The sequence below is a fragment of the Passer domesticus genome, chromosome Z, assembly GCF_036417665.1.
Source record: "Passer domesticus isolate bPasDom1 chromosome Z, bPasDom1.hap1, whole genome shotgun sequence".
Taxonomy (NCBI): Eukaryota; Metazoa; Chordata; class Aves; order Passeriformes; family Passeridae; genus Passer; species Passer domesticus.
This window is the reverse complement of record NC_087512.1, coordinates 32,284,475-32,307,977: the sequence shown is the minus strand read 5'-3', so window position 1 is coordinate 32,307,977 and position 23,503 is coordinate 32,284,475. Positions and strand designations below refer to the sequence as shown.

The 23,503-nt window shown below is 37.9% G+C and overlaps 1 protein-coding gene across 18 annotated transcripts in view; it reads left to right on the top strand.

Annotated features, from left to right (window-relative positions):
• The first annotated feature begins 7,786 nt into the window (after nucleotides 1-7,786).
• MPDZ (multiple PDZ domain crumbs cell polarity complex component) overlaps nucleotides 7,787-23,503 on the top strand; it is a 93,938-nt gene continuing 78,221 nt past the window's right edge. For 15 of the 18 annotated variants that reach the window (XM_064405341.1, XM_064405338.1, XM_064405347.1 and 12 more), the window contains exons 1-3: nucleotides 7,787-7,924; nucleotides 15,833-15,899; nucleotides 16,479-16,645. In XM_064405341.1, the coding sequence (XP_064261411.1) occupies nucleotides 15,884-15,899; nucleotides 16,479-16,645 (183 nt within the window). In that variant the 5' untranslated portion in view covers nucleotides 7,787-7,924; nucleotides 15,833-15,883. Of the gene's footprint in view, nucleotides 7,925-15,832; nucleotides 15,900-16,462; nucleotides 16,646-23,503 lie in introns of those variants that run through there. The other 3 variants (XM_064405350.1, XM_064405349.1, XM_064405348.1) reach the window with 1 other exon arrangement.

Sequence of the window (23,503 nt, the reverse complement as noted above, 5' to 3'; positions counted from 1 at the left end):
TTTCAATATGCAAGTCCATCATTTACTTAATTACAATGGAATGGAGAGTGACATTATAAGAAAAAGCACCTGCAGAAGACATCTGCAGTGAGAGTGACCTTGCAGGTACAGATGTCTGAGAGCCCCAGAAACGTTCTTGCAGTGAAGTCCATGTGAGTTGTCATGCATTAAGTTTCTAGAAAAGGAGAACACATACAATGACCTGGAAGAAGGAAGGAGAAAGGCTGACTGCAGCCTCATGATTGTAATGATGCACCCTGTGCTACAGGGCAGAGGTTACATACAAACTAGTGGGTCTAAATTTGTGTATAACTGGCTTATGCAGAGTGTAGTCCTAAAAACGATGAGCATTTTTCTGCTGATGCTGGCTTCACTTCTATTTCTCTTGTCAAGTCTTTCCTATCGAAAAGATTACAAGAAGGATAGGGAGGTGTAGAAACATTTATCTGTAGCAGCTCCTTTCAGCTGTTTGAACAGCATTTATAAACCAGTATTTATCATGCATTGTGCATTCTTCATGTTCAAGAAGGTCTATGTGTCCTAAGGCAATACTGGATTATGAGATAAAATAAGTTTAATATTTTTCTTTTCTTTACTTTTGTATGTTTATGGAGTTGCCCGGGTATTTCTAGTTTGTTTTTCAAAGCCCAAGTACTCAAATAATAGGGGCATGAAACAGAAAAGCATGAGAGGGAGAGAGTGATTTTTTGCTAAGTTGTTTAGGTGTATTTTTGGAAATGACACTATTATTATTCATTCCTCTTAAATGAAAATTAGATTCAGAGTTCAAATATTATTAAGAGGAAACTTAAAATTCATAATTTTGCAGTTGTTTAATCCATTTCCTCTTGGCTTGTCCCCTTGGCAAGAAAAATTAAAAGACAATCATATAATGAAAAAACAAATTGCAGCTCAAGTGAACCAGTCTTTGCATAACATATTTTGAGATTCTGACTGGATGTAGGCGAAGTGTTGCCTCAAGTCATAAAACTGAAGGAAGTCTACTATAGCCTTAAGACCTCACCCTGTGCTCTGCACATTGTTTGAATCCTTAAAAGGCTTGAGAAAAAAAACAAAAAAGCGGTACTTAGCCAATGAGAGTGTCTACATCATCTAGCTAGAAAACAAACTAATTTTTGCATACAAGGCTGTGAGTATTGATAAGCAACCAATTTACTCCTGAAAATGAGGGATATGGTTTACTACTGTTGGGTGGCTTGGATGGAGTATAAATTCTTATTTTTACTTTTATTGCCCGTTTCTGGCACTTAATGACCACATGAGGGTAAATTTGCTCATTTCATATCAAAGTTTTTAAGACCTCCTTATGACAATATCACTATGAGAAGGAACCTTTATCTGTAAGAGAAGCAGCTGACCTAAACCAAAGTGGATTTTAACAGAAAAAAGGCATTTACTGAAATAGTTTCCTTCTCTAACAGAGCTTTTTAGTGTTGCAGTTGGACTAAATCTAATTTTGTTTCATTTGCTGAAATAATTTTCACTTGGTGTTAATTCCTATTTAAGAACAAACTAAAATGAAATTCCCATTTGTCAGATACTTGTATACATAAACTTATTCCAGAAACACCAACCTTTTTTACATCTTCGGGTCTGGTGAAAGCTTTTTTTTCTCTGTGTTTTTTTCTTAGTTTTCTTAGTACTTTCTGTGTGGCTTGTAGGAATGGTGAACTCCTTTACAGACACTTGAGTATGCACAGAGGAAGAAAAGACCTTCAGTGTATTGAAGCAAATTTTAAGGAATTTGTATCAGTGAACCTGACTGAGATTCCAATAGTTTTGGCCAGTTACAGACATGCTTACTCATATCTGGGCCCATAGTCTGTAGCACAATGCATCAGAAGTTTCCTCCTTACATCCATCTGGTTGAGTAGGAGATATTCTCAATAATAGAAAGGTTCTCCCTTCTCTTCTTGTTTATACAGGTGCTAACCTTGCTAGACAAAATAGCTTTGGTATAGAAGGACAGGTATAATAGCTAATAAAGCCTTTTTCCTGGTTAGCTTCTTCAAAAGAGCAGACTGCTCTTCTTTGGACATGTCACCTGCCATCCATAAATTACTTGGTTGATGTGAATGAGCAATATTTAGTTTTCTCACCCTCCATCCATAAATGTCTTGGTTGATGTGAATGAGCAGTATTTAGTTTTCAAGTTCACATGCAGATGGATATATTCTTTGCATGTTTGGATTTTGGACTCTCTGTACTTCGAGTCCAAAACACCAAAGCACTGGTGTTTGTTTAATGTTGGTAATTCCTAGTCTGTCATAATCACATTTTCAATGCAACTATGTAATTGTATGAATGGCAGTTAATAATAGTGGTAAACACTAATAACTTTAGTTCTGACCCAAAGTTCACCTATACCATAAATAAGATGAAAGGACACAGATGTACATTTCTGCCTCTTCTCTTCATGTAAATTAAAACTAAAACATGCAGAGCCATGTGGAAACAGCTCCTTCAGAAAAGCAATGGAGCAAGGTTGTTTTCTTGGTCTCTTTGTACACACAATGACTTGGCAAAGCTAACTGTAAAACTTTATTGCCTTCTCAAACAGACTACAGTTAATATTAGTCCATGACTGGGACAGTGTAGTGATACCACATTGATACACCTTGATGGTCTGTCTTGATTTGAAAAGACAGGTGTCTGCTGAGGAAGATGTTGCTCCAATTTTACATTTGGATCAGAAGCAGAGACTTGAAGATCATGCGTACTCTTATATGTAATCTCCATCATTCACTGCACAGGGCAAGATATCAGATACTTTGATTGGCTAAATAGTGCATACAGAGGTAATTACTATTTGGAGAGTGATAAATTGCAGAGCCATACAACAAATCTTTTTTGTACATATTTCTGTGCTTTACTTTAGTTTCACCAATTCATCTGTACATAAACTCCTGAACTAGTCAGGTCAAGTTCCTTCCATCCTGAATTTTTTGGCTCTAAAGGATATGTCATGCAAGACTTCCTATTATTTCTCACACAAGCATTGCTGATAAGATATTGCCCTATCTTTTCAAATATTGAACCAACTGTTGCATTGACAAGTATACCAGATCACGTGTTGCTCTGGACAATGTCCCTTGAAGAACTTCTGAGAAAAGCTTTTAAAATTAGACTGTTTGAGAGTGGGGTCTGTCAAATATGTGGCAATCTCTGGCAAAATACAACATTTTGGGAAAAAAAAAAGTGCTGTAATCTGACAAAACCAGACACTCCCTGTAGGTATTATGTGTCTGAAGAATTTATGATAAAGTTAACATGCTTTGTCACTTATTTGGCTTCACTTCTCTGCTATGGGCAAGGCCTGTGGCTTTAAACAATCCTGTTTGTGTGTAAATAAATGCCCTTTTAATTTGTCATAATTGCAAGTATTTTGTTTTATAGTTATAAATAATTAACATATCTTTTATGATTTTTTTACTCTGTTTTACCTTACCGGGCATACTTCCTCTTCTACGTGTATGTGCAACCTCCAATAGCAATAATAACAGTTACAAAGTATGGCCAAAGGGAAGACAATTTCCCAAAGAATCTTTAAAATGTAAATCTATGCACCATTCTTGCCAACATGCATGCTTCAGTAAGTGAAACTAGTATTCGCTACTTGCCACCATAATAATCCAAAACCTGTAAATTTCAAACATGAAAGTTAAGAGAAAGTTCCCAATTTTAGCTCTGTATAACAACATACATGGTGTTACCTCCAGTAACAAAAGTAACTTTGTAGTTACACCATGTGACTTTTGAAGTGTAACTGTTATGTTGAAATGAAGAGTGCTATATTTAGCACTAAATGCTTCTGCTAGTACAACTTATTTTACTCTTAAGAGCTCCATCAAAAAGGTGGTGATCCACCCTTGTTTGGATAATGACAAAATGCATAACCACATAATATATTTAGATTAACAGCTATAACAGTTAGAATCAGTTACCTTTGACGTCAGATTGGTTTTCTACAGCTTAATTCCACTTAATGCAATGGTTAACTTTTGCTTTATACAGCCAGGAATAAAATTTGATCTATAATAAGTTATTATACCATTCTCTAAAAAGGAAAATGGCAATTAGTGGGATTTTTAACTTGAAATTTGAGCAAATGCTTTAATGAAAATACCATATTGTGTCTATGTATATATATATATATATATATATATATATATATATATATATACACACATATGAATATACATTAACAAAATTATTCTGTAATATTGAAGAGTAAGGCTAAAAAAGAGAAGTGTATCCAATTTTAATCAAGGTAGTACCTATGAAAAGTGTTTATTGGTCCATTTTCATGTTCTTTTCTAAGTTCAGGGATGGAACATTTCAAGCATAAATAACAAATTTACAAATATTCCTGAGTCCTTCCTCACAGGGTACTGCTAGGTCCCTAAAATATATATTCTACCCTTCTGTGTTGGAACCTGCAACAACAATGCCCATACCAAATATGATACCCACAGTGAAACGAAACAATAATTGTTATGAACACCTTTTTTTTTTTTTTTTTTTTTTTTTTTTTTTTTTTTTTTGTTAGGAAATAAATAGATCTCTGTCATAAATGTCATCAAATGTGTTTCATAGGAAACATCTTCTCAAAGTGAAGTCAGTACATGTGACTCAGGCTAGATCCTGTTCTCATTACTATTTTAAAAGGCTGCATCCCCAATAGCAGCCTAATGAAAGATTTAATGGACACATAGCCTTGTTTCTGGTGCCTATGTTATATCTGGCAATCTCTGGCAAAATACAACATTTTGGGAAAAAAAAAATGTAAAGACTTTTTTTCTCAGTTTACTTCTCCTTCATGTTTTCTATTGAATCTAAGCAGTAAATCATTAATATTAATATTTTATTTATTTAAGTAGATCAGCAAGGCAAACATCTCATCCAATATTGATACTTTGACCACGACTATATTATAAATTGACCTGAGAAATGAAATATACCAGGACGCTATGACTAGAGAACATAAAATGAGGGTTTCTTTAAATCCCCATCATCTTCTCCTTAAGAGTCCTTTCTGACAGAATATTTTTTACAGATTTTGTAGTCATAGTAGTCTTTTGCAGAAGCCTTATGATTTAAAAACTGCTTGCAATTTTGATTTACAATCACTTGAATAAACGTGTAGACACATCAACTATTTGTAGCTTGTTAAAACATTTAGCCTTGAAATACAGTAGATTCTCTTTTCTCACATTTGAACAATCTCTCAAGATTATACAACACCAATGGCCACAATCCTTACACTAACAAAGACCTGACATAACTTAAAACATCATGTGTCACTGTACATGATGCAACCCACACTAACAAAATCATTGATATGCTGTGACCCTCTTTTTCTAGGGAGGAGCTGGAGAGGTCCTATTTTATAACAAAAGGAAGAAATAAGTAAATATGAATGGCTGATGTCTTTCGAATTAACTTTCTAAAGCTAGTACCAAATATATCCTTGAGAGCAGTTGTGTACTCTGATACCTTACGATTTGCTTTGCTGTTTGCCTGCATGGCTCTTCATCAGTGTCATCAGCTACTGTGCGCAAGAGCCCATTAGATTACTGTGATGGCAATTCCCATTACAGTTTTATGTTTATTGTATGCACAGTTGTATGTTTACTGAGAGGGCTCAGTTTTGGTTGGCTATGTCGGCCTAAACATACTCATGCAAATATTTTTAATACAGGCAAGGCCTAACATAGCACAATGTTCTGAACTTCACTAACTATTATCTACTTAATACAGATTTCAAGGATTTGACAAAATCTTAACAGAATTTAAAATGTATTTCTACTTTAGAATAGCAGTCTGTATGTTAAAAAAAACTTTCTGAAAGTTATATCCCATAGAAAGAGAAATTGCACTGGGAAGAATTATTATACAAGTGATGCTGTTGTACATCATGAGTACTGTTGCACCTAATTTTGACCAGGTTTTTTTTCCAAATAAACTTAATAGAATCACTGCATTTTGTTTCAGTTATATCCCATAGTTAAAGCATGAGCAACAGAAAAAAATAACAATAACATTCTCATTTTGTACTTATCTAATCAACTGTGGCTTATTCATTGAACAATGATGCATGGAAACAAACTGTAACTTATTTTTTAAATTTTATTCTGGATTTAATAAAGGTTCGTGTAATGCACAAAGTTGGTGGGACAAAGTTGTAGACCATTCAATGTCCTAGCTATAGCAGAGCCTCTGTGTTTGATTAAAAAATCAATATGTTTATGCACACATGCCAGACTGAACAATGGAATCTGTAAATAAAATCTTGAAAATTACTTTTAGTTAAAAAGTAGAAGAACTATTGTTAAAAAGGTGTATATTTTAGTATTCAGCAGAGGAAAAGGCAGCTAATAATTTGGTGTTTTTCAATCCTCCAGCTGTAATAAGAGCTAGCAAGAGAAATATTGCTTAGTGATTCAGCTTTTTTCAGAATTTAATTTTCCAAATAAAAGTAAAAAAAAAAACCCCAAAAAAAAACCAAAAAAAAAAACCAAAAACACACACAAAAAAAATTTCAAACAAACAAAAAAACCCCCAGAACCAAAGCATGCAATGTACAAAGACCTTTCTTAAAGTTGACAGGTAAAATGTTCCGCAAAATAAAATGTTTGTACTGGGATTGCATTTATTGATACTATTGAAAATAGGGCAGTACTCCATTCTAGCTTCATAACATTAGGTTTCTTTAAAATGGTTCTATGAAAAAAAAACCAACCAAAAAAAGAACCCCAAAAAAAGAATCCCAAAAAACCCAACCCAAACAAACAAACAAGCAAAAAAAAAAGACCCCCACTAAACACCCAAAGAAGCCCACCACCTAAATAACACCACCACTCCCCAGCCACAAACTACTAGAATTTATGATGACACTTAAGGTTAACCTCTGTTTGGAAAAAGAACCAAACCAAGCCAGACGGCAAGCAGATAAAAAGCTCATGGAGCCTCTGCAGAGCCAGAGACAATATGCCTAGTGGAGCAGCCATGGTCCATCTGCAGAAGGTTTACCTCAGTTGAGCTGCCTGAGAGCATTGACACCAAAAAAATTATCTTATGTAACTGAATAGGGGAAACCATGACCCTGATAATATTAGTAGGAGTTAACAAATAGCAAAATAATTCCATCTTTAGCTGAACTTACGTTTTCGGGTATTTTGTGGTCACTGCAAACATCTCTGCATTATGTCCTTAATTCTTATATATGTGAAACACACAGCATCTTCCTTACTTTTAGTTAACACAATAATCAGCTGCTGCATCGAGGGAAAAGTCATCCCTTCATTAATTCTAATACTTTATAAATAATTTTTGTCTAAGTTCATCATGTGTTGTTTGTTGATCTTGGCATTTTATTTATTTATTTTTCTTTAACATTTCCAAACATTTCCCACTTTCTTCCATTCCAGGCCAGGCTCATCTTGTTGCACCAGAAGGGGTACGGCCGGCGGCTGGGCTGGCATCAAGCAGGGCCAGGCCCGGCCGCAGGCAGCACCGCACCACTGCAGAGAGGCAGGGGCCAGCCTGCCGCCGCCTTCCCTTCGCGGGCGAGCCGGAGAGCTAACCCAGACCAGCCCGGCTGCTCGGTGTCATCCCGGCAAGGCGTGCGCTCCGGGCGGCGGCGCTACAGGCCGGCAGGGACGGGACCGGGCAGCCCCGAGCGTGCCCCGCTATCCCCTGGATACCCCCGCCCACCGTCGCTGCAGCGGCCGCCCAGCCCGCCCCGGCGAGACCCGCGGGCGGGGGGTGCCGGATTAGGTTTCAGGCCGCCGGGGCGTGCCCGAGCGCGCTGCCCCCGCGGCGCGGCTCGCTCGGCGCCGCTACTCGGGGGCGGGAAAGGCGGAGAGCCGGGCCGGGCGGCGGGGCCCGCCGAGCCGCTGGGGTAAGCGGGGTGCTGGGCCGGGCGGCGGGGAGCGGGGTGAGCGCGCCGTGTGGGGATGCGGGCCGGCAAGGGCGGGGAGGGTCCGCCGCGTCGCCGGAGTTGGAGCGACCTTTTAAAACGCGTTTGTTCCTCGAAGTTTTATTTATTATTGTTCATTTGATCCGAAGGGTTTTGCCGGGGGGCGCTGGAGGAGGAGAGAGGCCGTGGAGCCGCGGGCCGGGGGGCTGAGCCTGTTGCTGCGTCCCGGCACATCCCCTCTTCCTCGCCCCCAGCCGACCGCGGGCGGCGGGAGCGGCTGTGGGGGCCGCGCTGGGCCGGGGCTCGGGCCTGAGGCGGGCGGGCGGTTCGCGGCCTCGGGCGGCCTGGCGGGGCGTCGTCCTCACGTAAACAAAAGCCGAGCCTCCCCTGACATCTGCAGGGAGCCCTGCTGCGCGTTCCCGCATTCCTTTTTTATCCCTCGCGGGCATTTCATGACGGCTGGAGGTCTCCTCGTCTGCCGGCGCTACCACCGACGCTGCCAGCGGCCACGGCCCTCGGCCGGCACTTTTGGGCGGCGGCGTTGCCTCTCGCTGGGAGCCAGAGCCGGACCGGAGGCCCCGGCGACACTGGAAGTGTCTTCGGGCTCCAGGCGGGGCGGTGGCCGCGGCTCATCGGGACCGGTACCTGTTGCTGTGCTGGTGTCGGCGCTGCCCGCAGGCCCGACCCCGCTGCGGCGCTCCAGCAGCTCCCCGGTAAAGGCTTTGGCTGCGTGGAAACGGCGGGCGAGGGGCCGTCCGCAGCTGTGCCCTTTGATGAGTCTGGGTGCGCAGAGGAAAGGGATGGTTCGTTTCTCGTGTCGCCCCTTGCTGCCAGCGCCTCCCTAGTTACTGGAAAGAGTATTAGGAGGAATGAAAGAAAAAGAAAAACTCACAAACCCGACCTTTTGAACTCCGTGTACAGCATTTAAGAGATTTTTGATTTAGCGTTTGGTTGAAAAACGTTGTGGTTTGAATTTTTTTCCTTTTCCTTGTCTTTTGCTTTTATAAACACTGCATCCTCCAGCTATATTTTTGTGTCCTAATACATGTAGAAGATTTTTTTTTTTTTTAATATAAACTGTTGGATATGAAAAGTCTTTACTGGCTTTGGTCCCAGAAAGGGTGTCAGGAGTCTGTCGCAGTAGGAGAGCACAGACTTACTGAGATAAAGAGAAAGGGTCTGAATTCTGCAGTTGAGGAAGTTCTATTGTGTAATGTCCTGCGGTTTCCATATCACTTCTGTGTTTCCCAAGGAAGCAGCAACTCCTTGGTAGGGAAGAATCTAAACTGGAAAAGGGGAAAGTGGTGAAATAGTTTTTGGGATTGTTACTTGATGCTTCTGTGGAATTTGAAAGTAATTGTAACACTAAAAGAAAAGAATGCAAGTGGAAAATACCTAAGGACATACCCACCTGAACAAGCAGCATTTTTATGTAGAGAACATAATTTTTTGAAAATTATTATCAATTTTTAGTTGACTACTTTTGTGTCTCCTGTCTTGTTAACAGTAACATGCATTTAACATTTGCTGATTAGTTGCGGTGTTTCTAATGGTTTCGGTAGGCTTTGAAGAAACCTTTCACTGGGAACTGGATACATTCTCCCCTCTTCGCAAAGTGCACTAAGAAAGTCAGATCACTATCAGCCCTCCAGAAAGAGAGCTGCACTAGGTAGATACTAATGGATCTTTTTATTCCACCTAGCCCTGGTGGGGCCCTGGTCTGTGAATTCTTCAGGCACAAATGCCTTATATCTTCTCAGTCATGCAGATAGCTGTAGATGGTTTTATTTTAACAAGTAGCACTTTATTCAGTATATTGAGAACCATTTTAAAGACCTTTTTGACCTCTGCTCCATGTTTCACACAAAAAAATTAAAATTTTGTGAAGTGTATCCAGTACGTTTTCTGTATTGTACATTGGCTTTATATTTGAACATCCTGGTGAAGCAGTTTTGGCCAATGCCATGCTGGCAGGATACTATATAATATATATATTATATATAAGGACAGTCTTGTTTCACTGCTGGTGTTCCTGACAAATACAAAAATTGACTGGTGTTCCAGTCAATACAAAAATGTGCTATTTTTGCCTTGGCAACAATAACATATTTCTTTTGTAGGCTTTTCAGACTGGGCTTACATCTGAGACCCCTTGCACAGTTGTCTTGTCACACAGTGTTATGTTTTTCTGTGTAAGCCACTTGTTATTGTCACAATACACAAAGAGAAATTTGTATTTTCAGTTTGTAAGGAAAATGATGACTCTTTATTGATGCTTACTGGCAGCTGTTTGGAGAGGCTTTGTATTTATTAATTTATGTATGCTGTTGCCACCTCCGTGAAGAATCCAATATACAGTTGAGGTGCAACTACTGTAAAATCTGTGCTTCATCAGGTTTAATTGAATTTGATGAATATGGTTGTCAATTGCCTGTGCTTGAAAAACATGGAGAGTCAATATTAACCATGCCTGTATTTCATCAATTCAGTATATGTAGTGTCCCCAATATTCTGCATATGCTAAAAAGTTGCTTTTCAGCTACTGAAGCTAATGTGGCAGGACGGCAATTGATCTTCATTTAACATACTTACTGAAAAAAACCCCACCTTTTTTGTAAAAGATTATCTGTTTGTTTCATTAACAAAAAAACCCCAAACAAACCTCATCAGAAACACTTACCCTATCTGATATGTTGTTGTTTTTTTGAATACTCTTTACAAAACAGTTTTGAATACACTATATCACACACATTTATCAGTAGGTGCAATCATTATGGATAATTTAGTCCCATTTCCCAGTTGCAATTATTAGCATGTCAGTTACCATGGATATTTTGTCATATGCTGATGTAGGGCTTCTTACAGTGTTACAGAAAATTGTTAATTATACACAGTGAAGAGATTGCCAGTTCATGGAAAAGCATTTTAAGTTTTCTTAATACATTAGTGATACATACAGAAGGTTAAAAGCAGTTGAATGTTCAAAATTCTGTTTTCATAATTGATTCAAAGTACATGGTGCTGTTCAGCTCTTTTCTTCATAGAACTTTTCTTCAACACACAGAGCCACTGCCTCTATATGTACTTTTGATGCCTTCAGCATTTTGCTAAATTTCAAGAAGCTAGTAGTGTCTTTTCAAAGTGCTTAGAGTCTTAATATAGACTGTGCAATACTGCCTTTTTATTTCTGCTTTGAATGTTTCAGAACAATTTTCATTATCATAGCTATCAAATGTAGGTGTCAGGCATGTCTTGTTTCCTTGTTGCATTCCAGGTAGTTGATGGAAATCTGCTTTGCTCTTTGTGGAACAGTGCACATTCACTTTGCTTTTTCTTTTTGTTCTCTTTTTCCCTGTTGGTCATTGCTCTCTTGCATTTATTATCACACCCTTTGTGTGCTTAAAAAAGTGCTATATGCAACAGCAAAATTGAATTAGTGACAGTGGAAAAGTAGCTAGAAAAAATACATAGAAAAGCATGAGATCTTTCAATTTACTGTGAACAGTTTTCACTGCCTTAATTTTCACAGGACTGCTCAGTGTCTGGGGATCCACCTTAGTTCTCCTCCTGGGGTTAGTAGCCAGCTTTCAGGAGGTTAAGTGGGAAAAATGGAAGAGCTCTTAGAATCTGCAGGCAAGGCAGAAAGTTAAGTAAGATAATGAGTATCTTCCACTTCCTGTGTGGTTTGGTTTCTGTTCCTGCACCACACGGTGCTAACACAGTATGCCTATTTGAGTGATAGCCAGAAAACTGGGGGGGAAGATGACATGGGATGAAAATCAAGTACTAAAGGGTATCTGTAGCCCAGACAAACACAGGCCAAAGTGTTAGATTAGAATCTCCGAAATACTCTTTTAGCAGCTATAAAATGCATGTTGTGGTTACCTGCTGCTTAATTGAAATAGATTTAATTTTAATCTCATGAAACTCCAAGCCAGAGTTTGGGCCTAGTGATCACTCTTAAGATAGGCATTTCCTCTGTATACTCAGAGTGCTTCAAGTAATGCAGGAGCTATGAAGCAAAGCCTATTACTATGTTTTCTATCTTTGGCATTGCGTGTTTTCTAATCTATGCTATAAGCATTAGTTTCCAAGGTGTTATCTAAAATGGCTTTGTGAAACAGTAGATAGAGTATCCATCAATGAAACAAAGTAGTTTTCCGTGTAGAAACTAAGTGATCAGGTATGAAACAATGATCAATGGAAATGGGTCACCTTACTATTTTCAAGAATCTTTTGTCTCTTTAGCTAAATGCCTTCTGCAATTGTGTGGAAAGGAGCTAATCAGATAAATTTCAGATGTTAAAAAATTTCTGCCACCTGTGCATTTTAGTGTTTCAGAAGTGGACAGGTAGAAAACAGAGTTGAAACATGCCAGCTGTTTTCTGACAACCAGTGTTATAAAAGAAGGGTGGCATGAAGAGTAGCAAAAAAGCCCATTTTTGTTTCTAGCATTGGAAGAATCAAATTTTGGAAATGCAAGCTTGAAAAGGATCATCTTTAACTTTGGTTTGTTCTTGGAGTGAATATAGTGTGTTTGTCACCTTATACCTGTCTAAAATTCCTTATGTTTTCTATTCTAATATTCTAAAACAGAAGGAAAACGAGAAGATGATGAGGTTTGATTTTTTCCTTTTTTTTTTTTTGGTTTGTTTGGCTGTTTGTTTTTTGTTTACATCACAGCTTTCAGCTACCCGTGACTTTAGACCTTGAACATAGATTTAAATTGCTTTTACTTAACTGTCTTTCTTCGATTTGCCAATAAAGTCTTGACTTTGTTCTTGTTACTGTGAAGAGATTAATGAACTTCAGTACTGAAATACAAAAATAGTTAAATCTACTTTGAGCTAAGCTAGTAAGCTCTTTGAGGTGTGAAGATTGTTGTATCGTGTGTAGAAGGGCTGGTTTTGACTTCAGGTTCCTGTGATACAGACTGCCAGGAGATTGCAAAATGAGGAAATCAGAACTGAACTTCCCACTTTGCATCTAGAAGTCTGCAATGCCATTATAAAAATATTCACTATATCAGAATTAGGCCTTTCAACAAGTGATCATGCATTCTGCTCTACTTTTCACACGCACATTGTTGCTAAAATTCCTAGAAGCAAGCTGGTTTAAAGGCCAGTGTGTCCTGTAGTGGGTGGTGGTGTTTATGGATATGTCTCTGCAGTGTATTTGGAGAGATGTGTGGTTGCTTCTCCAGTATTTCCACTATGTTAATGTGCCACAAAGCTGGTGCTGACAGATCACACTTGTTGTGGATGTGGCACAGCAGGAGCAGCCACGTGTCTTATTTGCCATTTCAGAATGCAGGCAGAGAGAACAGGGGTCATCTTGGCCTGCAACACGTAGAGGCAAACACTGGTGTCCCTCAATGCACTGTGTCTGCCTCAGAGGAGGTGTCTGAGGGAAAACATTCTGATGACAGTTTTGGTCTTTCTCATGCTTATTGCTGATGTCAACAAAAGCATTAAGCTGGCCAGCTAGGGAGGGATTCCCTACTAATATAAACCCAAATAAAGAGAATAAACTGAGAGTTCAAAATGGGTTTGCTGATAGTAGCATGGTGCTAGAGCAGTATTCACTCCTCTCTCTGAACCATGAGGTAAAGAGAAAGCAGGTAGTGAGTGTCTTAGAGCTAAGGACTTCTTTTCATTGCAAGTTGCATGATATCATCTCAACCTATAGATATGTTTAGGACTTGTGTCTGCTTGTAGAATCCTCTACTATAAATTGTTAAAGTTCATATCCTCAGAACTGCGTGAACACAGTGATGACCTTAGGTGCTGTCACTTGTAAAATTTGCCTTTGTCAACATAAGAAGAATGAAATTTTAGTCAAATTGAGTCATAAGATAAAGCAATATCCAGGTACTCCAAAGATAGGAATAGCTGTTTTATAGCAGCATCTCTTCTTGAGGTTCTTGCACAGCTAAAGCAGAACAATAACCCTCTGTTTTTTCCTGAGTAGTTTCGTCTGTTGGACATAAGATGTTATGTGCTTGTGCATATCATGCTGTGATAAATGAAATGACTCAAAAATACTCCATTTCTAATTTTTTGCACAAAAGAACTGGAACAGCGAAACAGGAAAGGACTGCTTTGATTTGCATTGGTACTGAGGAAAACATCTGTAAGCATGACATAAATACTTCTGATTTTAAATAGTGGCCCTGAATAGAAGTGACAGTAGTTTTTAATCTAGAAAGAAAAGCTATGGATGATAAGGATTTGGGGAGGTCAGCTTCTTTCATAACATCTAAATAATCTCATCCAGTCTTTCCCATGTAAAATTGACTTTATTTTGTCCTGTTTTGTAGAGCGACAAGGTGAGAATACAAGATATTTGGGTTGTTTTTCAGACCTGGTCATTACGTGCTAGGATTTTCCTTGCCAAATAAAAATAAAAATTAAAAAAGTAAAGGCTTATTTTTATTTAGAGGTATAATTTGGATCATGGAGTAACATTACTTTGACAAAGTCAGGTTTAAAGGGTTTGAGTATTGTACATTGTAATAAAAAGAATGATCAGTGATTCTGTATCAATGTATTGTCAAATTCAAATGCAATCTTCAGAGAGTTTATGGCCTCCTCATTCTTTTAGTGGACTGGACTGGGCTTTGAAGAACCAGGTCTGGTGGAAAGTTCTCTGCCTATGGCAATAAAGTTGGGACTAGATGATCTTTAGGCTCTTCCAACATAAACCATTTTGTGATTCTGTGAATAAAACTGATAGGAAGCTTCAGGCATATTGAAACTAAGGAAGTCATATTGATGGAATTTGAAACCATTTTAAACCCATTTGGTTTGCTTTTTCTGCACAAACTGCAAATAGTATAGGCTTGACAAAATGATGAGATTCTATAACTAATGATCCTGTTAAGCTGTCTTATCTAGTGATCTGTCAACATCATTGCTTTCCCCCTTTTTATTTAATGTCTCAAGAAAAAATTACTTTTTCTGAGTGCTTACAGATCACAGCTCTGCATGTTTTTAAGTTCTCCAGATTCAAGTGGGGATGCTGTACTGAAGTGTTTTCCTACTATAAAGAAAAATTATGAAAATTTATGAAAGATAAGATCAACAGTTCATACACCTGCAATGATATTTGACCTCCTCACTTCTCAGCTGTCCATCTCCATCAAACATGTTCTGTCACTCCAAATTTCTGGGCAATTGCAGACATTTATTTAAAGCCCCAAACAAAAAAAACCCAAAAAAAAAACAAACCCAAAAAAAACCCCTCAAAAAGCAACAAAAAAGAATAACCAAAGCAATTTCAGAGTTTCTTCCTCCCATTGTAGAATTTCCTTCCTGGAAACCTACACTGATAAAAACTAAGCTATCATTCATATCTGAGTCTCAATTCCAGTAGATATTAATAGTAGAGGCTCTAGTGTGAGGATCCTGGAAGCTGTAGCCTTGTGGTTTATACGACTTTTCTTTCAAAGGTGTCTGTAAAAAGTGTGCTGTCACTCATGCAACTGAAATTGTCAACAAGGAGCTTGAAAACTGATCCCGCAGGGAATGTCTTTTGTGAATCACTGAAAAGGAAAGCAATGAAACTGTAAAATTTCAGTGGCAGCTATGATTCATAGTGTCTGATTAAAGCAGTGCAGGACATGTTGTGCAACAGTATGCAGACAGCTACTTTGATATGGAAATGCAAATAAATTACAAAGTGTATTCCTAAAGCAATTTTCAGGAAGATTTTGAACACCAAAGTGAGTCAGAATTTGACTTTGAGGTTATTTTAATTTTCTGTGGAGATAGTTTTTTTGTGGATTGTTATTTTGCTGTTTATTGCTTTCAAAAGTCAAGCTTTTTTCTTTCCCTTCAGAGCTTAGTATTTCTATAAATGTGACCTTTTTTCCTTTCTGTTACTTTTCAGGGAAATATTTACAATCTCCAGTGTTGAAATAGAAGCTGAGAAGCAGAAAACATGTTGGAAACAATTGGTAATTTTTTTTTCATTTGTATCACAGTATTCTTGTGGCCACATCAAGTGTGTGGGATAGATTTGGGATATTAGTGTATACTGCTGAGAGAGGTTTTGAAAAAAAATAATTTGCTGTGCTTAGAAGTGCTGTTGTGTTTGGGTTTTTGTATTTGAAAGCAAAAGTTGTGCAATCATATGTCTAGTGTATTTAAATTTGAACCTGTAGTCTTGATTTCATTGTTTTAATCTTTTCTTGAATTAAAACTTTGCATGGAAAAGAAAGATGTTTTCTATTATGATTATTTATACCCCAATTTATTTACAGTAGACTGTAGCCACAGTTCCTGTAACTGAATTTCAATGAAGGCTCTTCCATTTTTTCAACCCACTTCCTGATGGATAACAATACAATTTTCATTGGCTTCTGATTTATGCTTTGCCTCTGACTTCCTGCTTCATTAGAGAGGCTGGGATTTTTGTTCAAAACAGAGCCATTCATGTTCTCTGTAGTTTGAACTATAGAGAGGGTTATATTTAAACCTGTACATTGGGTAGCTGTTTCTAGACTGCTACTGACTAGCAATGATTATTGCTACAGATACACATCGGGCCCTTCAGGCCATGGAGCGCTTACAGACAAAACTTCGGGATCGAGGTGACATTGCCAATGAGGAGAAACTGAGCCTATTAAAATCAGTGCTGCAGAGTCCTCTCTTTAATCAAATTCTGAGCCTTCAGACTTCTGTTCAACAACTGCGAGATCAGGTAGGAAAAGCAGTCTTGCAAGTGTAAGGAGAAACTTGCTAAGGTAATAGAAAGAGGTGTGTGTTTCTGCTTGTTGAACAGTGAAATCGCTTCATCTAAACATCTGATCCAAAGGTTTGGGGACATGCCACATTGACTTTTCGGGGCTTTGTTGAGGCTGTATGTTGTGTATGTGATTTTTATGTATATGCTCATTACTTAATATGTGCAGGGTAGGGAAATGGTGATATGAGTTGGGGGGTTAACATAAAGCTTTATTTTTCTGCCCTTCAAAAGGAGCATGTTTTCTATCAGATCTAGGACTTTTTTCCTAGGAGCCTTTTATTACTCTTTTGTGTCTTACCCTGCTAAAATAAGGATGTAGATGGAAGCTGTAGAATGGTTTTCATAAGGAAATGAAGATCTCTTTTGTACTTTGCATAGGAATAAAAGATCAAAGAGAAGCCAGATGTCTTGCCTTTTTTTCTTGCTCAGGGTATTAAGTATTAATTTTCTGCATGTTTTCAATGAGCTTGAGAAAAGGGTCAGCAACTTGGTATATTGACTTTATTTGTTGCTGTAATTTTCTTGTCAGCAGAATAAAAATTTGAGGAATATAGAAAGTAGTTCAGTAACTGAATTAGGACTAAACTATGTATCTGGCTTTACAAAGTGCCATTCCTGTTGACTCCTCCAAGATGGCCAGCTCTGTCTGGTATGCAGAATTCCTGAAGTGGGAGGGAGCAGACCCTGCACATAGACCTTATCACCAGTGTGGAGCCTCATCTGGTCTGAGACCAGACTGTGATGAGAAGGATTCCTCACCAGCCTCACAGTACTTCAGCTGTGCAGCAGAAGAATGCACTGTGGCCCTTTATTGCTTCTTGTCGATCATCTTGATGCCGTTTTGTGCAAAGAAATAAATTAGAATGGTGTCTTTGCTGTATTCATCATGATGTTTTTCAGTTTTTGTCTGTTTAGTATTTAGAGATTTGATGACATTGGAGTAATTAAAAAAAATCTCAGGGGAAAAAACTGTCCTGAGCGTTTGTTTGCACTGCCATTTGGAAATGAGAATTTAACAGTGACATCCAGAAATTGTGTGAATTATGTGGTGAAGACCCTGAGAACATGTATTGAGAAATAAAAGTATGCCTGAAACATTAATAAAAAATGGTTAAAATTAAATTTTCACTTCTGGACATTAGCTATGAAGTTAAAGGATGGCTATCTATTTAAATGCACATGCCTAAATTAGAAAATGAAGCAGGAGATACTAGGATGGGTAATTTAAGGCATGTATTTTTTAAAAAACAAAGAATAACTTCACTTTCTGTCCGAACTCTGCAGGTTTGGCTATAAAGTAACTTTAGTGATCTGTGCATGTTGCATGGTATGTACCCTGTCTAGTTGACAGGGGGCCTATTTGGATGTGAATTCCCTTTTTTTAATGTGTGCTTATATGAACACTTACACAAGTAAATATACGTTTCCAGTATTCTTAGATTTATGTCAGTTCTTTATCCTATACTTTTTCTGTAGAATTTCTTCCCTACAATATGACATGAGATTATTTGTTTTTATTTTGTGCTACTTAAATATTTGCAAATGATACTGAAACAGGACAGAGAATAAAAGCATAAAATAGGCAGTTATGTTAAAAAAAACTTGTGTTTTCCTAGGTGTACTTAGGAGGACACCTTTCAAGGGCACCCTTTTTACAACTGTCAGGGTCGTGTGCTCCTCTTGAAGCTCTTAAGCAACAGGTTGATGAAAACTGCAAGGCATGTGAGTAGTGACCAGGTTTTTTGGCCAGGCTGTGCCAGATTAAGGAGAGAAGTTGTGTCCCCGCTACAGGTACAGTCAGAGGATGACAAACAGTGCTGAGTTGTGCAATGATAAGCTGTTGCAGCTTCTGCCCACTGGAGACTAAGGTGGCTAATTTTTTATGTTTAATGATGAGCTGCAGTGACAGTTTAATGGGCATTTGATTATTTTTGAGGTGAAATGTGACAGTCTGTTAAACTGCCCCTCTGTTTTTAATGAGTTTTGAAAGAGCTACAAGACTACTGCAAAATTCTTGGGGGGGTCGTCTTTTAGGACAGTGTAGTTTGAAAGAGGGAATGGGAGCAGAGAAGCCAGAATGGCAGTTTACTTCACAAGTCAAACACATTCCTTACAAGTATCCCAGAAGAAGTAGGTCAATCAATGAGACTTTATTGTGGGGCTCTAGGATCATCAGTACATTTCAAGGTAAAGATGTATTCCTGGCTTGAGGCACTGTCTGGAAGGAATAGAGATGATAGTGAAAGTCCTGCGCTCTATTTGTGCAGTGTGTGGTATGTTGCTTTATCTTGAGGCATTTTGCTGAAGTCAGAAAATCTGATGCCTTGGTTCTTATTAGTAGGCTTTAAAGTTGGGTGGTATTATTTTTCTTATATGAGGAAGCAGGATTTGTCTGTACTGCAAAACTGTCATTGTGAAGTTAACGGAATTGGAAAAGTCTAGGTACAACAAAGGGATGTTTTTTTGTGAATTATTGTTTTGACTTTAGAAGTCTCTTGAGCTGGGGAGCACTGAAGGAACCATTTTTTTTCTTGTCTTTCTGTCCTAGTTTTTCAGTTAAAGCTTGTTTTCTGATGTTGAAGAGCAGTCTTCTTGTTTGAAGATAAAACAGAGAAGAAAAAATAGACAGAGAAGAAAAAATACATTAAATATTATTAAATATTAATAATATTTAATTATTAATATAATAATTAAAATATTATTATATTTTAATAATATTTTATTTTCTTTATGAAATATTAGAAATAAAATGATCGGACCATGTTAGCATTCCTGTCCTGCTACTCTTCCATTCATTTTTGTGTCTCAGTTGTTCACCTCCTCTTCCACACCTCCCCCTACCTCCTTTCCACTCAGAGCTCTGACAGAACAAAATATCTGGTGTTTGGCTCAGATGACAGGGCTGCATTTCTCAGTTTTGGGGTTTTTTTTCTTGGTAGTTTGTTTTGTTTGGTTGGTTTTCTGTTTGTTTTGGGTTTGGGGTTTGTTTTTCTGTTGTGTCTTTTGGTTTTGTTTTTTTGCCTTTACTTGTGAGTTTGACCATAGTTTTTCCTTCACAGTATTGGTGGGTAGCAGCTGAATGTCAGTGCAAGAGAGGATTTAGGGAAGAAGTGAGAAACTGTCTTTTCCTATTGCTGGTGAACACTTAACAGTGTTAACACAACTCTGTATTTTGCACAACTGGAGATTTTTAGTTCGTATTTTGAATCCCTTTTGGCAACAATACTGTTTGAGCTTTTAAATGAAGTGATAACAGGAAATGCTAATTTGGGATCTACTTCATCTGCTCTGAGGATGGTGTCATAAAAGGTGCAGCCAGCAGAGAGGTGTTGGTGCCAGTTCCTGTTCCTGGGAGCTCAGGGCCTTTCCCTGCTGTTGTGCTTGCATGTTCTCTGGCTTGTGCTTCCTTACTTCCAGTGTGATTGCAGTTGCAGCTGGCCTTTTTGTGCTCAGGTGTCTTGCAACCAGTCTTGTGCTTCTTGAGGTGTCCAGGGCTGCTGCTCAGTGACTGCAGTGCAGAAATACTGAAAATTTCTTTTTGTTTAATAAGTTGAGACCTAGCAATGTTGAGAACAATGCTTTAAGTGTTGATGCAGTACAGACATGGCTTGTATTGCTTTTTTGTTAAAGTATTTTGATCTACTACATGTGCTTACTGCTTGATTGTATTCAGTGTCTGTGTAACTAAAAAATAAATTTTGTCATACTAAGTGGTATTTATGAATTTTTCTTTTTATCTTAGGCAAATTATATCCGCACTGGAGATGCTTTCTCCATAATGAGAGAGCCAATCAAGGACAAACAGCATAAGCAAGCTTATAAAAGAAAGCAGTAATGTTTCATTCTGTAATTATACAACCACAGTGCTATAAGGTACTTTTTAATGGAATTGTGGTGATTGTATTACTGCAAAGTAGTGCAATTTATAAGTTATGAAAAATATTTCATTTTAAGATTTGCACTTGTGGTTTATTACTCCCCCTGGAATGACCTATACTTCTGTGGTTAGCAAGAATATATAGGAGTTAGTCTCTACTTTTTTGTGCTATAAGCCTGGATTTCAGAGGACACATGGGAGAGAGTGGTCATCACATTTCTGCTTATAAATTTGTCTTGGAATTCTGAACTTCTACATTAAGTGCTACTGTAAATGTCACCCTAAATATTTTTATACTTTTTAAGGTGTAACCATGTCTGTTTCAGAAGAGATGTGAGATGTGAGGTTTTTGCACACACACATACAGAAAACTTTACTCTGTTAACAGTTTAACATTTTTTGAGTTTAAATTTTTCTTGGAGTTTCAGAGGTCAGATGAAATTTTATGTGAGGTTGGCTTCATGCACTAAGCACATTCTCCATTTAATATCAACTGTGTTTGTTTGAAAAGCGGGTGATGAAAATGAGATGTTGCTCTTGATGTGACTATTTTCAGGGCTGTGTTGTAGCTGTGCTGTTGTACTGAAATTTTGAAGAGAATGTTTTAAAGTTCTAGTTAACCTAGTGTGAATTGGAAGGTTATTGTTTCCTTTTTCTACAGTATATGTTGTATACAAGACTTCCTTTCAGTGGTATTTTAACCATTGTGCAAATAAATATAATACAGTGTTTTCAGAATACTGGAGCTGTTACTATGTTATGTATATTAGAAAAACATTAACAACATTCATCTTTTGCTTTGCAAGGCAATTGGAAAAAGTCATTCAATTCCTATATGTCTGCAGTGATAGCCCAGCTCACCAAAGTATGGAGAAATGATGAACTTTCAAATGGAGAAAATAGCCACTATATTTGCCAGTTTGAACAGGACTTGGTCAGTCAACAATGTAAAAACTAAAAAAAAATTAGTTTTCCTGTAACTACTTCTATTTTAGCATGAGAATGTGCAAATTCTCTACCAGGGAGAAAACCAGAATTCCCTAAGGACATTGCCCTACCTTCTCTGAAAAAGTCCATCAAATTTGAGTAGAGAAAAGCACGGTGATACTGTACAGATGTTCAGGTGGAAGTTGAAGTGCCCATCGTGACTATTCTGCTCTTAGAACACTGCAAACAGTGCAATGGGCTGCCTAAAGCAATCAGTCCACTGTCTGATAGTACTAGGATAACATACTTAAATCACAGTACAAGTTTGAGTGGTACAAGTAGTATTTTGTATTCAGATTAGGCATGTAATGCTGTTCATAAGGGCAATATGTCATACTCTAAAACCTTTTATTTTTAATGTTCCATTTGTTCTTTGGTGATTATGGATACAGAGAGTCTTTTATTGTAATAATAATAATTGTAATAAACAGTAATAATGCAAGCACCATTTATAACATCCATACTATTGTAAAACTGACATAATTTTGCTTACTGTGGTTTGATGTAGATTTTTGTGCATGATTTTTCTAGTGCAACTTGCTCCCTACACATTTGTGTGTCAAGAAGTGCTCTAGGTACATGAAAAACATAAGCCTTTTATGTAGAGGGAGGTTTCACAAACTGGGATTCTCTCTGCATTAGCAGTCTGAAACACTCTGTGGTGACATGGAATAAATTCAAAGCACTGGGCTCTCAGCTACAGTCAGTTTCTGTGACATAAAATTCTGTTTCTCTCCTTTTTTGCCAGCATGGCTTGTTCTTTGTAAAGTAGAAGATGTTCTAGCTTCTGTACATTTCAAATTTTGCTTTTAGCATTATTACAGAATTTTCCTTCTCTTGTCTTAGAGAATGACTACACACTCTACTCAAAGTGGGGAATTCATGCACAGTTGTGTTTTATAGGACTGTTAGTAATACCAATGACTTTTCGTTTCTGCCACCCTGAAATGTGAAACATCCAGTAGCTCCTACTACAGTAAAAGCCCCCAGGACAGAATAATGCAGTTAGAATGGTGCTAAATGAAATTGCAGACATTTAATGTATTTTTTTCTAGGTGTAATTGTACTGATTGAAGTCATTGCTATGCTCAGCTGCTGAGCCTGGCTCACTTAGTGGTAACTTTTGAAGTTACCACTCCAAAATCTGCATCAGAGTAGTTTAGTGAGCTCTCACTGACTGACTTTGGAAGTGCTAGTTTTTACTTGTACTATTCTGTTCTTTTTTTAGGCTGGCTTTACCAGAGCAGGTGATTAGTTCTCTAGGGACTGCTTGACCAAGAGTGCTCTCAGGATGGTAACTATCAGCAGAAAGAGTAACTCAGTGCTATTTTCTGCAATGACCACTGCAATTTAGAAAGTGAACTTGAATCTATTACTTACTAATAGTTGTGATACCAGACCCATATAATATGGCCCTTAGGTGCACATGAAAGGTAGTTCAGGTGTGTATCTCGTATGGTCTTAGTCTGCTTCATATTGCTGTAGAAATGTAAAAAATATTTTCAGTACAACCAGTTAATAATGGTTAATTGCCATAATGTTAGATACTCCTAGGATTAATGATTTCACCAATGACCATTTTTTTGTGGGAAGAAGCATAGCAACATGCTCTATAAGAAGATTTGAAGGTGGAGGAGAATAAGAAATAAAGCACATAACTGACCAAGTCAGTTATACAGTTTTATACATTGAAATGGACAATATTGTGAAGGTGGAAGTGAATTAACTATTATATGGTCTTATGCAGATAAGAAACACAAGTACATCGTAGACTTTACTGGTTTCAAATCCATTCATATATTGTAAGAGAAAGTCTTATATTCTCAAAAGGGTAGATTTGATTGTGTCTCTGTGTTTTGTTACATGTAATGAACTGTGAAACAAGGCTTGTCTACCTGTGCCTTACAAGCTTGCCAACATTAATGCATGTGGTTAAAGAAAGTGCATAT